The sequence below is a fragment of the Rhea americana genome, unplaced genomic scaffold (genome assembly GCF_003343005.1).
Source record: "Rhea americana isolate MKP2758 unplaced genomic scaffold, rheAme1 scaffold_11, whole genome shotgun sequence".
Lineage (NCBI taxonomy): Eukaryota > Metazoa > Chordata > Aves > Rheiformes > Rheidae > Rhea > Rhea americana.
Genome location: NW_028185150.1, coordinates 6,999,180 through 7,015,072, shown reverse-complemented (window position 1 = coordinate 7,015,072; position 15,893 = coordinate 6,999,180). Strand labels below are relative to the sequence as shown.

The 15,893-nt window shown below is 37.6% G+C and overlaps 1 protein-coding gene across 1 annotated transcript in view; it reads right to left on the bottom strand.

The window, feature by feature from the left end:
- Positions 1–15,893, bottom strand: part of PRUNE2 (prune homolog 2 with BCH domain) — a 128,232-nt gene that overhangs the window by 11,581 nt on the left and 100,758 nt on the right. Inside the window, exons 12-15 of the mRNA XM_085312267.1 lie at positions 10,600–10,776; positions 4,831–4,933; positions 1,298–1,429; positions 1,064–1,150 (exon numbers count right to left, since the gene is read on the bottom strand). Coding sequence (XP_085168393.1) covers positions 1,064–1,150; positions 1,298–1,429; positions 4,831–4,933; positions 10,600–10,776 — 499 coding nt within the window. The remainder of the gene's footprint in view (positions 1–1,063; positions 1,151–1,297; positions 1,430–4,830; positions 4,934–10,599; positions 10,777–15,893) is intronic.

Here is a 15,893-nt window from a genome sequence, read left to right as displayed (position 1 = left end):
AATTGGTCCTATTGTCTCAAGTTTTGTACTGTTAACTCTCTTTACCAAACTCCATTTATAATYAACATTTTCCCCCAGTTTGGCAATGCAATGCCTGTGGTCACTGCTACTCGGCAGCGTGAGCAGAATCTCTTGATCTAGAATAAGTGACTCATAAATTCATACAGGYGATGCAACTTTGATTTTACTTTAATTTTACTGTCCACCTTTTCCCTGGGAGGAAATGYGGTGACAACAGAATTATCTCAGACATCAAAGGCAACTGAATCAACCTCCCATCACTACTATTAATAATTATAACTACTGCATCCCTGTTACAGTAGGATGTACAGCTTAGTTCTTGCTTTCTGCTTTGTTACATTATTTTGCTTAGTTCTCACTTTCTGCTTGGTATTAAAGTCACCATATCTTAAAGAATAATCTTTGTTATGATACTCTGCCTCTCACACTTYGGCAGCAATGAGAGAACTCCTTCAYTTCCCCATGCCCAAACTCCCCTGCCAGGACAGAGCACCTGTGACTGACACCTTCGGTGCTCTCATCTGAACAGATTTCTCTGTAGTGACATGATACACGCTATTCTCTGTGTGGCTCATGTAGATGAGATGTGTCTTCCCTTCCATGAAGCAACTTTTCTTCGCATCTGTCAGTCTACTCTCTCTGATCATTGGATTTCCATCGCATACGTCTATCTTCTTCAACAATCTGCAAGTTCTTCAGTGTCTGAAACATTTCTTTGCTTTTTTACCAATCAAAGAATTATTTTGGTGGCAGAAAAACTTTTTGGAACCTGGTCTCCTAAGCCTTCCAACAGTTCAGGGTGTTGAAAGTCTTATTGGCTGAGCAGCATTTTTATTTTTATTTTTAGACAGAATTGTAACTTTTTAATAAGGTGATTTGTCCAGACTCCCYACCCACATGCATTTTAAGCTGGAATCAGAATAAACAAAGACAACTGTAAAATGAGTATCTTTCAGTGGGACATTAACAGCCATGTTTGATCAGTTAGGAGCTTCAAAGCATATCTTTAGAGACAAAGAAAATAACAATATTCACTGCATACCTTATAAAAGGTCGYGTCACAGCCAGAATTGTCCTGATAAACCATGATGGATGGACAATTATAAATGATTTCAAGTTCTTCCTTAATCTAAGTCAAAAAGAAATACATTTCATTTAAAAAAATATAAAACATATGGAAAGATCATATATAGTGAATGCTGTCATACATGGCGGTAATAGAAATTAATAGAATTTAAAATAATGGCTGTGGATCAGATAGGAAAATGCTGCTCACCGCCGATCAATCATTTGGTAACATTTTTTCATCCAACCAAGTCCTGGCATCCTCCTTCTTGGCGTTGCTCCATTCAAGTAGACAATCATATAGTCTTCAGCTACCATCAGTTCTAAGGTACTTATTACATATCTGAAAAGTGAACAGAAGCAAGTGAGCACTTTTTTTTTTACATTATCCATTTAAGTCTAATCAAAATCAGTCCACTAGGCATACACAGGCAATGCAGACCAAGGAATTTACAACAAGGCAGTATTTTCTTTTCGTTTAAACTGAAAGCAGACATTTTACAACTGTTCCCCATGCTTCCCACAGAATTATTACTAGCAAACCACAATCTTATCTTCAGAGACTGTTGTTTCCTTCCATAGGCACAGTTTCATAATAAGTCCTTTCAGTCTCATARATGGCTTTTTCCCCTTACAAGCACATTAAATCAGGAATTTTTGCAAGGGACAGCACRACAGGACAATGTGAAGTTCTCCAAACAGCTGAGATACAGTCACAGAGAAAATTCTCATCAGTATTAATCATTAGGTTTGTTCAAAGCAAAAATAATAAGGGTCAGGAGAAGAAACTCTTCTGTAATTCTTGTGATCCTCAGATCACTGTTACTGGGTCTGTGACTGCCAACTAAAAAGCTTTTAAATCTCAAAGCTAATAGAAGCTGTCCATCAACCTGCCTTCTGAGGGGATGCCAACTCCATGGCATCACTTCATTTTGTGAGCACAACACTCCAAACAGTCATCAGACTCCTCAGCTCTACAGTGAGTATTCAGACAGACCAGCATTTCCAGGGCAAAATCCTTGTTACCGAGGAGAGCAGGGTGTTCAGTCAAACGAAAGGGTAGCTTTAAATTTCTGTCTGGGACTATATAAGCAGATGCTCTGCCCAGTTTCACTAGTCCCCACCTAATCGGGGAGGAATTTATCCTAACAACATGCAAATTGCTTTCTCTTGTCCAGCCCCAAGGAATGTCTGTGTAAAAACTGCAGTGAAACATCAGTGGGTCTCACTTCAGAAAACTGAATGCTTGAGAAATCTCATTACAAAAGGCAGCTCTAACCCAGCAAAAAATAGCCCCTTGCACAGGTATATGTGAATAACTCAGGATCTAATCTGATCCTTAAATTCCTCAAAATTCAGTTTCTTCAAAACAAGAGTAAGAAATCAAATCCTCAACACAGGGAATGTTATTTTAAACAGTTAGAAAGTAGGTAGCAACTAACTGAGCAGTTCCATCTGGTAAATTCCACTACTCAATGCTTTTCACTGCTCTCTTTCTTGCCTTCCACTTGCACATTGCCTATTTTTGCCCCACATTTGTAAAGGCTCCTGTCCATCAGTGAGATATGGAAGTGTGAGACTGTACTGCCAAGACAGTGGCTGCTCCACAGGAAAAGAAGCCAGCAGCAGTGGGCGGCAGGTGCTGCTTTTTGCAGGATGCAATCTGGAGTCACTGTGCAGTCTAGATCTTGCTGCAACTACAGAGAGATGTCAAGCTCTCTTGAAAATCACCTATTTCATGCTGGCAAGTTTTTTATTTGAGAAATAATTTTATTATTTGAGAATATGATAAGAATTTTTCTCATTGATTAGAACAACTCACTCTGAAAGCAAAAGCACTTGTTTTGCACTTCAAAGTGTGGTACTTCTGAGTTGCAATTAAGAAACTTTTAATTTCCAGATTGTATCAGGTAGCCATAAGTGAAACAGCAGAATTTTCCATGTGGATCTACAGTATCCAAAAGAAGTGCTTTAGAAGATGCTGTCTCAGAGGTTGAGTTTTGGCTCACTTACAGACAATTTTACAGGATTAGTCAAGGTAACAGATAGGAACAAGGTACCTAGAAATGTGAAGGGAATCCAGAGGGCAATGAAACTGCAGAACAGACGAACAACTGAGGACAGTTATTAATTATAAGCTAGAGGAGGCTTGTACACTGCAGTTGCAGGATTATCTAAGAGAAACATGCCATATAAAAAATGGGGAGAGATTTAATGATTTGCAGGTCTCCATACCTCTACATGACTTAATAGTAAAGAGGTCATTTATATTAAAATATAAATATCAGTTACTAGCTGAGTTGTAAATTGTCAAGCTTCCTTTATTTATTTAGGCTAACATGTAAACAAAAGGGACAATCTGACATTTTCTTTTCTGGTTCTTACTGTGCTAGAGAGAATTATGAACTATGAGTCTTAAAATAAGTTGAAGGTACGCAGCCAAAGTGAACTCTTACACTACCCCAACAGTGACAGTAGGATGTAAAATAYACTTTGATGATAAATTTCCTTAAAGAAATTGGAAGTCTCTTAAGGTTGGAAAAGGCTTCCTTTGCAAAGTCGATATACCTGCAAATCTATCACTGAAAAGAAGTCTTCAGTGAAGTCAAAGAACCACTGCTTAATGTCAGAAATGGTTATTGGCAGATTTGTTTCCTAGTTATCAGGTTAAGACTATCATAGGAATTCTTCCCTTCTAAATCACCGGGCATTGTGTAAATCTGGTCCTGTAGATGACATAGGGGATTAGAGACTTCTTCACCAGGAAAATGCTAGCAGTTGGTCTGACCCAGAACAGAAACTCTTGCTCTTGTTTTTCATGTGAAGATAAAACATTGAGGGCTTGGCTACCTCCACACACATCTTTTGGGCTGCAGTTATGTGGGGTCTGGTCCTGCACTCTTGCAGCGAGGTCTGGCACTTTGTAAGCAGTCAATGGTGAAGACCAGGCATCCAGTAGCTTTGAGRCTGACTTACTGGGTTTTGGCATACACAGTCCTGGAATGGTTGATTTTTCAACTGTTGTAAGTGGAACTAGTTGCAGGCTGTTCAGGGGAGTTGCTGCCTTCAGAATTTTTGGCTGCCAAGCTAGATTGCTATTAGGAGTAATTTTGCTTGTTAAAAGCTGTGATAAATTTGGGTTCGCTTGGCAAAATGTGTGTCCAGCCCAACAGGTCTCTGACATTTTTAATAACTGATTTGGGAGCAGCTGAAGTAAAGAAAGGTACTTTGAGCTGTTTGTATCAGCAATTGTCATTTATCCTGTACTTTTAAAAGAGGGGTCAGCAAATGCCCCTGTAACTCCTAGAACAATGACTGTACCTATTTAAAATATAATACACAGTGATACATCACAGTAATATATAATATACAATGACAATGAAAAACAATCTGGTAATCTAGGTCCCTGCTGACTGTTCGCAGCAAGTACTGGAAATCACTAGTGAAACAGTGCCATCATTGTAGATCCAAGAAGCTGCAGATACTATATTCCTTGTCATTTAGGGAATTATTATAATCAGATTTGGGCCTGACAAATACACCTTAATTTTGGGGAGCAAGTAGCTACAGAATACCTAAATAACACCCTACCGAGCAGTTTTCCTAGAATTGCTATTTCACTTGTCATTCAGATCGCTCTCCTTCTAATGACCCAAATTATCTCTTCAGTAAAGACAGATTCTCTCTTACTACAAAATTACGAGTGCTAACTCAAAGACTGTCACATTGCTACATATCACTCACAGAAAAAGATTTTCCATGACATAGTTGTAATCAGTTCGACTGCTGTCTGGCAAGAAGCATGCAGCAAACACAATGATAGCATTCAGACCATCACCATAGTATCCTGTGAAACAAACAAAAAGGTATTTTTATCTTTGTCAAAGGCTCTAAACAAGATAAGTTTAAAAAGAAATCTCAGAGTCCCAGAATAGAGTGTATATGTCAATACTGAAGAAGACAGAAAATGAATGAACTATCAAGCGATACGGAAGTAGGACAGTCTGTTATGCTGAATTCCTGGAAAACATGCTTAGCACTACTATGAATAAACTTTTTATAGAGGCCAGTGAGAAAACTCATTCTGCTTTAATAACACAATCTTACAGGAAGCTCTGGTTCAGTGCATCTCTATTGCAATCATGTGCTGAAAGTTCCCTCTAGCCTGAAGAATAAATGGCTGAAGAAAATATCCTGTGCTTGTTCTCCAGCAACTTTAGAACGAGGATTTCCAAAGTCTCACCATCCAATTCTAGTTTGTCTGTGCAGTTCTGAAGGTCTCATGATATCACAACTATAACTGCACCCCACTATGCTTTAAAAGTTCCTAGGAATCAATTAAATCCTTTGCTGCTAGCTTGTGTAAAATAYTTGTTAGCTTGGACACTCAGTTGCCCAGTGCTGGCCTTCTCTAGGCTCCATAGCCCCAAAGCTGCTAGGTCCGAGAACAGCTGCTTGGTACACATGACAGAAAGGGAAAATAAGCAAAGTTTATGATGTATTAATACCAATCAGCTTTTTCCATAACCTTTTGCAATCCCTATGGGCTAGTAATGGTACTAATAATAAATACAAAATATTCCTGCATTACAATTGAAGGCCTGAGATTCATTCAGATATGTGTAATCAAGATAAGTGTAAYCATGAGGGAATTTATACAGATACTGTAAAAATGGTTGTATTGAAAAAGCACTAGTGATGCACAGTGATAGAGGCTGGATATACTYTGAGGAAGATGTGAAAGACAGAAGGCTAGGAGAAACTAACCTTGATAGAGTTTCTCCTTTCTCTCTCAGCACCTAAACTGAGCCTTAGCTAGCTGGAAATAAGAAGATGTTTATGTTAAGCAAGTCTCTCCTCATACATTAACCCCCATCATCTTTATGGGTTTCAGGAAATCTTATTTTTTTATAGTCTCCAAAATTCCTGGCAAAGAGCCTCAAGACACCTGTCGATGCAGTATTTCATGCTAAGGAGAGACACCGTTGTACTCAACAATATAATCCCAGGGCTGTTCCTACAAGTACATAAAATATCATTGCTTTTCTTTTTACAAAGGGCAGCCATAAACAAGGATAAGCCTTGGAGAGAAAAATTCATACGTCCGAAGTAAGCCTCCTGGCTTGAGCCATATTGCTTCAGATAAAGGCCTGGCAAAGCAGTCTACTGAAAGATGATACTAAGCTTTCTTCTTTCTGAATTTGATTTGGTAGATTTGACTAAATATTATACACTAGATAAGCTGATGGTACATATTTATTTTGCCAACATCAAATTAACTTTATCCTAGACTTTATCCACTGCAGAATAATTTGGACATTGCAGGAAGCTATATATCCCTAGMCTTAACTTCATCCCTCCTACGATGCTGGCATCTCCTGTCTTTCCAGTATTGTGCAGTGGCTCTCAGAGGCCATAAACCAGGCAATCTACAGATAGGCTTGCAGAGCTAGAGTGAAGCCACTGTACAACAGCTGCCCAGCATATGTGCTCTGTCTTTGTAAAGCCATGCTGCAGCCTTGCAACTCATCCTGTGGGAGGGCAGGGACTGGCAGAAGAGCACAGGACTTGTTTGTTCAAGTCAAACAACGTGAACATAATCAGGTTAAGCAACGTAACTCAGCATGGTATTGGAGAGTTTCAATGCACGTTAGGCACAGCTAACATGGACAGCCTACGTAGAGATATAGGTTGATTGACTCTGGTGTCCCAGAGATCTCATAGTTACATTCCAAGAGTGGCATTGCATTCTCTAGCAGGAATGTACATGGGGATAGGGAAGAAACTTCAGTCCTATTTTCAGCACCTTCACTCTCTAAGACTGTGACATAAAAGAATACACCAATCTTCCCAAAAGAAATGAAGAGAAAAACAACCCCACCTCTCACACTCATCATCTTATTTCACTCTCTGGTATGGACTGTCTTATCAGTTAGACCATTTCCAGAGAGAYAGTCGTCAGTTCACCTAGTCCATCCTATCTAATTGCTGAGCTGAMTCATTAGGGATTAAGGTAGTATGTTTTTCCTCTGCTTTTCAGATAGGGACGGGACTTCCTTCCTTATATAAATTTTTAAAYATAAACCCTTAAGAGATTTTCAGATCAATTAACACCATGCTATCATATAGCAGTCCTTCCAACTGGCTCAGGAGTCTGGCAGTGGGAACACACCGTGGCAAGCGTGTCCACAAAACTACACAGTCCAGTTTGCAGTTGTAGAGCAAAACGATAACGTGTAGCTGCCACCTCTCTAACTGTACACACAAGAAAAATCCATAGATCAACTTAAAACACCCTTTCATACACTTGCTTGTAGACAAGGAATGTTCACCCAAGGAAGAGGTGCTGTTTGAAGCAYCACTAGAAGCCAGTAACAACCATTTGACTAATTCTCAGCCAGTCTACACAGAGAGACAGATCACTGAGAAATTTCTCCATTGACATATGTGGAAGTAAMTCTCATGCCTGGACTGTCAAGCTGTATCTACTCTCCTTTCTATTTTGTAGTTATCACCTAGATCGTGAACTAAATATTACTTATTATATAGCAGGAAAGAAATGTTGATAGATCATCAAGGGATGACAGATCTGCCTGAGTAATTATTTTAGGCAAGAATCCTTGCTTAATCTTGGAAAGATTCCTGGTCCTCTAAAATGCTCCAAAAATAATACTTTGGTTAGCCAACAGGAGTATCATATAGAACAGGCCTAGCAGTCATTCTGTAACAACGCTCAAGCTCTCCAAAGTTTTCTGATGGCCTATACATTAAAATGATTAAATATCCATAACTGCAATGAAGAGCTCCGCCACTTGATTAACACAGAATTTAATCCAGTTCTCTTTCCCTTTTCATATGGCTAGATTTCAGGAAAAATTTCCAGTGTAACCAGCAGAGGCCTGGAACTTACTGTTACGCTTCACACTGTTTCCTTTACAACAGCTAAGTTACTGATCACAGCCATTTGAAGGCAAAGGTAATCTAATGCTCCTTATCTCAAATTTGAGCTATTCTTTGTAACATTTTGCCCAGGAATTTACAAAACTTTCCTATCTAACAAAATAAGGTGTCAGACAAATACAAAACAGGCATATAATACACTGAAAAGACCAGCAAGTTAATATAAATGTTCTCATCAGTGGTGTTAAATATACCTCTCTATATCTTAGCATGCAACAGTTTGGGAAGAAGGAAGTGTGCAGAATGAAATTACTAYAGATTCCTTACTCCAAATGAAAAGGATATCATTTCCAAAAGGAGAGCTGAGTTAGATACTGCCCCTTCTAGGAAGAGCAACCGTCAYAAACTGCAGGCACAACTAATATATGTTTTGCTAATTTGACAGGTTCAACAACCTAATTTAATTACTTCACTTAAGAAGAGGATAAATCGTAGAGTTGAATGTAAACATTAAATCAATATAATTAACACTTGTTATGATGTTCCTCATTACAGATACATTTTCACTGAAATTAAGCCCTTCTTTCCATCACAACTGCTCAATTGACATGGACAGCAAAGATAGTGTAAAAAGGAACTGGTCAAGGAAGTCTGAATGATGAGCACCGAATTTAGAGCATTCCTATCAGTCATGAAGATACAAATTTGAATCCCGATTATTTCACACTAAGGACCAAACTGAGTGACCTACTCCTACGTGGGTTCTTATCTTGTTACTATTACCATCAGAGAGGCCTGAAGTTGGCACTGGAACTGGTCCTTTTCAATGGCAAAGCAATGCTTGATTAAGGGCTACTACTTCCACTAAAACTTCCTGCTATTCATTTTTCACAAAAGCTGGACACTGAACATTCGTAGGCTTGTGTTCAGGTGCTTTCAGCAAATAGAAAACTTGACAATTACATCCACAGGTGATATAATTAAGCATAATTTAGTTATCTCATTTGTAATGAAACTGTTTTTTAACAGTTAAAGATCCAGTGCTCAAAATAAAGTGGAAATTATTGTTTAAATTATGTTATGGATCAGCAACACTATGACAAAAGACAGTTCATAAAAACTCGCAAGTCTTACCTCAGATGCTAAATTACCCACCTCAGTTTTCGCCAGATTAGAGCAACTCCTCCCCACCTAATAGCCACAGTGGGCAAATAGAGCCTTCCAGAATCCAAAGAGACTATTAGAGATACCAAGGGAAAAGCACTTAAATGTTTTTCTTTTATACTCTTCCCTCAATATCTTTGGTGATATTTACCCATTTGAATTAATTTATATGTAAGTATCTTAGTGAACTGAAATACACATTCATTGAGGAAGTTAAAGAGCTCAGAGAGCCAAAAGGTGAGCTAAGGACACAGTATGAAAAGTATATGAGGCCATTTTCCTACTTTAAAATAAATGTTATCATTAACAAATTACATGAAAGAACATAAAATAGCTGCTGGTGAAATTCTACCTGCTGATAACTATAAATGACAGAAAATAACTTAGGCAGCTTAATTGCAGGAGCATAGAATAGAAGCCTCAAGGAAAACCACATTTTTTCTTTAACCACTCCTGTTTGGATCTGTGCACTCATGCATAGCACACAACAAATCACAGAGCACCATTATTTCTTCTGTAGGAAGTTTTTGCCATAATCTAGACCTGAATGGAGTTTTCAATAACTTTTTCTATAGACCGAAAGGGTTTTTCTTGCTTTCTTGCTCAAAGAAAGTTTTAGCCTACAATTACCAGATTATTACTAACACATGTATCTCAGTTTATTTGTTGCTGCCGAAAATGTGTTGTTTTTAAAGCATTCATTACTCACTGCCACCCCGAATTGGAAACAGAGTTGATTCATTCTGAACTTTCTTCTACAGTTTTACTTTGGATTAAATCAATTTGCTTCACTGGTGTAATTAGAGACTGTACCACTGTAAGTGAGTTCAAATTAAGACCTTCCTTCTCTTCCAAAAATAATTTAGGACCGCACGGAATTTATAGACCAGGGAATAATCCATCTGTGAAGGTCACAAAGTCCTTCCATGTCAGCCGCCACTTCTATGGGTACAGAAGCTACTACAGAAAAGCACAGATTATACTTCCACCGYTGGCTGATCTCCTAACAAAACAGGAAAGACTTGTCCAGATGCAAAGGCAGGAGTTGTTTATCTGAAAATACTGTCCTATGAGGCTTCCAGCAGATGACTTTGACCTTTTGAAGGCTTCTTAAGAGTCCTAACCAACAATATATGCTCAGAATACTTTTTTGAGCAAATCCTATGACCAGAGTGAAAACAGCATAGTTCAGATTAGCTCAGATTAGGGCTATGCCCATAGTTTATTGGTACTCTTCTATAGGAAGCTTGTAATTACTACTATCTTGATATTCTCTTCCTAATAAGCATGAATATGGGCTCTAAGACACTATAGACTTCTACAATGCAAGGGAGTCAGTCAATTCACTGCTTATAGGCATGGCTGAAAAAACAAACTCTCTTTCTCCCTGCTGAATAGAGTATAGTTTTTCACTTCAATCTAAAAAACATGCACTCAAGGCTTTCCTACCTCCATGCGAAATGACCTTTCTGTAAGGTTCAATGACTTTCATATCAATCCGTTGCTCTTGTTCTCCAATAACCACTGTTCTCCACAACCTGTTATCCTCTCGCTCCTCCTCAGCGGTGTACTCTGGAATTGATTCAGACTCCTCCTGGGAGGCATCCTTAACGACTGTCTTGTGTTCTGAAAAATAAAATTGCAAAGATTACATCTTCATGCAAAGGCTCTCCGTATTTTCTGTTACATGCATTTTAAGTAGATAATTGAAATCAAACGGTTAGAGCACTATTCTGGATCTGCACTGTTACAAAGAAGAATAGAATTTGATCATGAAATGAGAAGTGTCTCTTTTTAAAAAAAAAAACTTTTCATCATTACGAATATAGCAGCAGCAGCAAACATGACCATGCAAAATACTGCACACGCATTTTTGCATTTCGCAGGTAATCCCACAAGACTCATCATGTTAGTAAAACTGATTGGCCACTGAATTGCAGCTCTTGAAAAGCCTTTGTGTTGCTGGTATGGTAACTAAACTAAAATACAAAATACAGAGTTAAGAGCGAACCTCATGATCCTTACTGTCTAGTGAGAAATGACTGAAGTGTTACAGCTTTTCAACTCCTTCCTCCCTCTTCCAATTTCTCTTGTCCAGTCTCTTCACATCTGGCATCAGAAATGTGAAGAACATGCATGTTCATCTGCTCCAGTAATAGGGTATGCTTAAATGTACCTTGGATAACTTAAACACTTATTTTGTTCACTTCTCTCTGGGCCTTCCAAATGTGCTTAAGTATCAGTTCTTTTCCAGATGTACAGTACAGAGAATTCAAGAAATTTGGTTCCTCACACCAGCCCACAGGCAGGAACAGGTATAGGTAGCCCAGAACCCCTCTAACTACAATCAATAAACTGCACTGCTCTTAAGAGGTTATGAAGTCTCATAGTACAGACTTGCTGCTGGACACTCCAAGCATTGGGGAAAAAAAAAAAAAAAAAAAAAGTACTACCAAACCTACATTTTCATTTCACTTTGATTAGATAGCAGTTACAACATGTTTTACTGCATACCACTTTGTCAAACTTAATGGCTGGTTACACAAAAAGTGAGATAAAGACTGACTATCCACAGACAGAATTCAGAATTACTAGATTTTCTTTTTAAGTTATTGAATACAACATACTGTTCTTTTCGTGAATTTTTTYCCCTGTCTTTTGCACTATTATTCTTGCTGGAGCACTCTTGCCTTGTGGTTAAGTTCGTGTTTTATTTTAAATCTTGATTATAAAGATCCTACACTTTTTTCTATTACATATATTTTAAGCAACCAGTGAAATCAATTGTTCTTTCATAGCATTACTCAGGATCTGCAAGGATATAAATAAAAGCAGAATTTGATCATGTAACAGTCAATAAATGAAGTAACACATATGTATGGTATATATATGTATGCATGGCATACATAGAAAGTAGATCATATATGTTAGTTAAAAATACCAAYGAAGACATTAAGGAGAGCTGTGAAAATATGAAAGAAATGAAATAAAAGATTTTAAATGGCAAAAGAAGTGAAGAACACAATACGCTTGCAGAAGTCCTCAAGTATCCAATACATACTGCTTTATCCTGGGATTCCTCTGCCCTGACTAATGCTGCTTCTTGATCTACTTGCATGAACAGAGGTATCAGATCAATAAAACATACAAGTTTATCATACTAATTAAATTATTCACCGGTAAAACCAGGAACAGATGTGTATATTGTGTATGCATAATACATACACACACACACTATATGTATACACTGATTATTAATTTGTAGATTCTGATTTCAATGCCAAAAGTTACCAATATTTCTAATGAATTTCTCATGAATATCAAGCTTGTTAGAACAAAAGCATRCTTTGAACTTTTTTTTTATTATTATTTTTATTAGGTTGAGCACACGCTTGCTTTGGTTCAGATATCAAGGTCAAAACCACCTTTGAGCAATAGTCATGCCTGAACAAGGGAAAACATTCAACTATCTCTTAATACAATCTCAGAAAATGCCTGCAAGTCCCACAAAACAGTAGTAAACAGAAAACAGGAATGGAGATGAGAAAATGGGAGAGGTTCTGTGACAGTAGGGCTTATGAGGACTGGTTTTCACTGCCATCTGTCTTGTGGTTGTAGYCTCTGCTCATAATAAGAGATAATTCTGATGGAAAGACCCTCTCTGCCAGGTGAATTCTCTGATGTATAACAGGAGCTGAACTCGCATTAATTTTATTCTTTTCCTAGTGCCAATCTGCAGGAAACTCACAAGAACGTACTTATATTTCAYCTCCTACTTCAGTGTCAAATTTGCTAGAAACCAGCCAGTGAGTTAAAACCGCACAATGTCAAGATGTATTAATGGTGGAAAYAGGGATGGAAGGAACAGACAGGCTAACATACACATGAGTAAATGACAGGGTTACGTATGCCTTTTTTTCTTTAAGAACTGCAGATCAAGGGAAGTTGAAGGAGATAAAAGGTTGTGAAGAATAGCCTGCAAAAGGTAATTTTTTTTTTCAAGTATACTAATTCAAATTGATTTAACAGTTGCTGTTCAGTAAATTATACACTGTGCAACTGAGGTATGTATTTATATGTTCTCAGGGTACAATATTCATAATATTTAATAATATACTTGGCATTCACTTTTGAAATAGGATATATTCAATGATGTTGGCAATGACCTTATAAAATACATTTTTTAAAAATGAACCTAAATATCTTAATGAAATTGTGCACCAAAAATAATCTTGTGAGACACCAGTGGGAAAAAACATGCAAGCAATTGAACTCTGCAAACTTTGACAAGTTCTCACAGAATCACTGTTCCTTTAAGGATATATGGTCCTCATAGGACTCTATTACATAGCTCAAAAAGGATTTGACACAGGGGATTATCAGAACAGCTTAGGGGAACTCTCTAGTCAGCTGGTTCCTTTGAGGGTTGAAAGAGTGTGTTTGAGGGAGAGAACAACAGCAAGCAGAATAGCTTTAGTGAAAAGAGTCTGGGCTAGGTAAGTCTTGGACTAAATTGTGTTGGAGGATTGCTGCTCAAGTTTGTTGGTGAAATTGCAAATGATGTTCTAGAATAAGGCCTTGATAAAATTTACAGTGTTGGAACCAGCCAAATGAATTATTTTTGAACGTGACAAAGGGCAGAAACAGTATTAGAGCACCTTYTCCTAAGAAGTGATATGCTGTACTGCTTGGAGTATTGATGCTGCATAGGATACATTAGTATGAAATTCACAATGGAAATAAATGTCTGCAGACAAAATAATTAGCACTTTAATTAATTAAATTAGCACTACTTCCAAGTAGGTTTGAAGGGGAGGGCACATTTCATCTATATATACATATAGTTTTCAGTAAATGCAATTTTTTTTGTTATCTAATGTAATAATTATGAAAAGCTCACTTCAGAAGCACAAGCTGGTTGTGAAAAGAGAATGTTGCAGTTTCAGGTATTAGTATATGCCACAGTGACAAAATAATAACCGTGAGCGTGATGACTGACCAATTCYCAAGTAAAGCACTAGTTTACACAAGTACTTGAGTATTTCTAATCTCATCCATTTTATTGGGCATTAGTGTTCAAAAATCAGCACAACTGCATTTTTTCCAGTTCAGTTTTTGGTATTTTTTGATTTATAGAGCCATCAGTTTTGTAGTCATGAGGTGGYCTCTTGAATCATGTCAAGAATCTTGCTTTTCGCAGTTGCTTTTTACAGTTCAAATGGACCTTCTATAGTCTGAGGGTCACAAGCTAAAAATCACCGTTCTGCACAGTCTCACCAGCAATGTATTTACCACTGAGTGTGGTACAAAACTTCAGAAACATTGACCTACATGAGATTATYGGAGTGCTTGCATACTGCTAACAGCAGAGTGATGAAAGTATGGAGATAAAACAAGCTAACTTACCATGCTCATAAACCATTCTGCACTTGAAATGGTGACTACACTTGTCCATGTGACTATCAAATCCAGATAATATATAGCCTACTCACTTGATTGCCAACCTACTTTGATAAAGCATGATATTTTTCCTTTTCTACTTTTGCTGCTGGCTCACCTAAGTCGAGGACTCTTTGTCAACTAAGTATGCTTAAAGACTAATCTAAGACACAACTGTAAAAACGTCACAGAAAATACAGGCACTTTCAATTCTTATTCTTTAGGAATCTTAGGGAATTGGTCCAATTTTAGCAATCAAATGAAGCATCACATTTAGAAAGCAACAAAAAAGACAGGGGGGAAATGCTTGCCATAAATGCAATTGTTACCAAAATCACTGGAGCTGAATTTATTTTCTTCAGAGCTTAGAGGCAAAAACCTGTTCCACTGCAGAGATTTTTGCTCTTACACAACTGTCACAGCATTCTAAAATTGCAAGCACACACTACTCGTGCGTGTGTGTGTGTGTGTGTGTATGTGCATCTGTGTGTGCGTGCGTGTGTGTGTGCACGTGCGTGTTAGTTTTTACCTTTGCTACAAAATATTCCAACCATCTAGTAACTCATTATCATGCTCTGCATCTGCCCATAAGGAACTCTTCCTTCTAATGAGAAGTGACATTAAAGATGCTTATGCATGACTGAGTACACAGTAATGCCTCTTTAGCAATATCACTTAAGCTAATGAAATTGTTCTTGTATGCTCAAAAGATCATACATTTTTTAATTTTTAATGACTTCACTAGTAATAGAGAATTTCATTAGCAATAGAGAATKTAAATGCAATGGAAAATTCAGTTTAAATTTATTCATTTTTATKTTTCTCCCTGTTGTAGACTGCAAAATGGTCACACTCACTTTTCCCACAAATAGCTTATAATCTTTATGTATTTACACTAGAAAAGAAACATCCTATACAGTCCTTCAGTTGCAAGGAATGAATACTATTACCTTATTATATTCATTATGAGGATAAATTAATCAAAGAAAACTGTGTAAGACCCTTAACACGAGAGAAAATCACTGGCTCAAGGTTAAGATGCCAAGGGAGAGTAAAGCATCTGTGGCTCTTCCTAAGCAACACAAGTCACATACTTCAGAATTTGTCCATACCAAATAGCTAATCCTGCTAAGAAGGGATATTTAATTTGGTAGAATGCTGCATTACTTTGTTCCATGCTCTGAACTAGCTGCATCATACCACACAGGCGTACCTTCCACACCTCAGCTTTCCAACCACACACGGGAATAAYAAAAGACTTCTCACACCAAGCTATGTCCACTTTGTTTATTTACTGCAAGCTC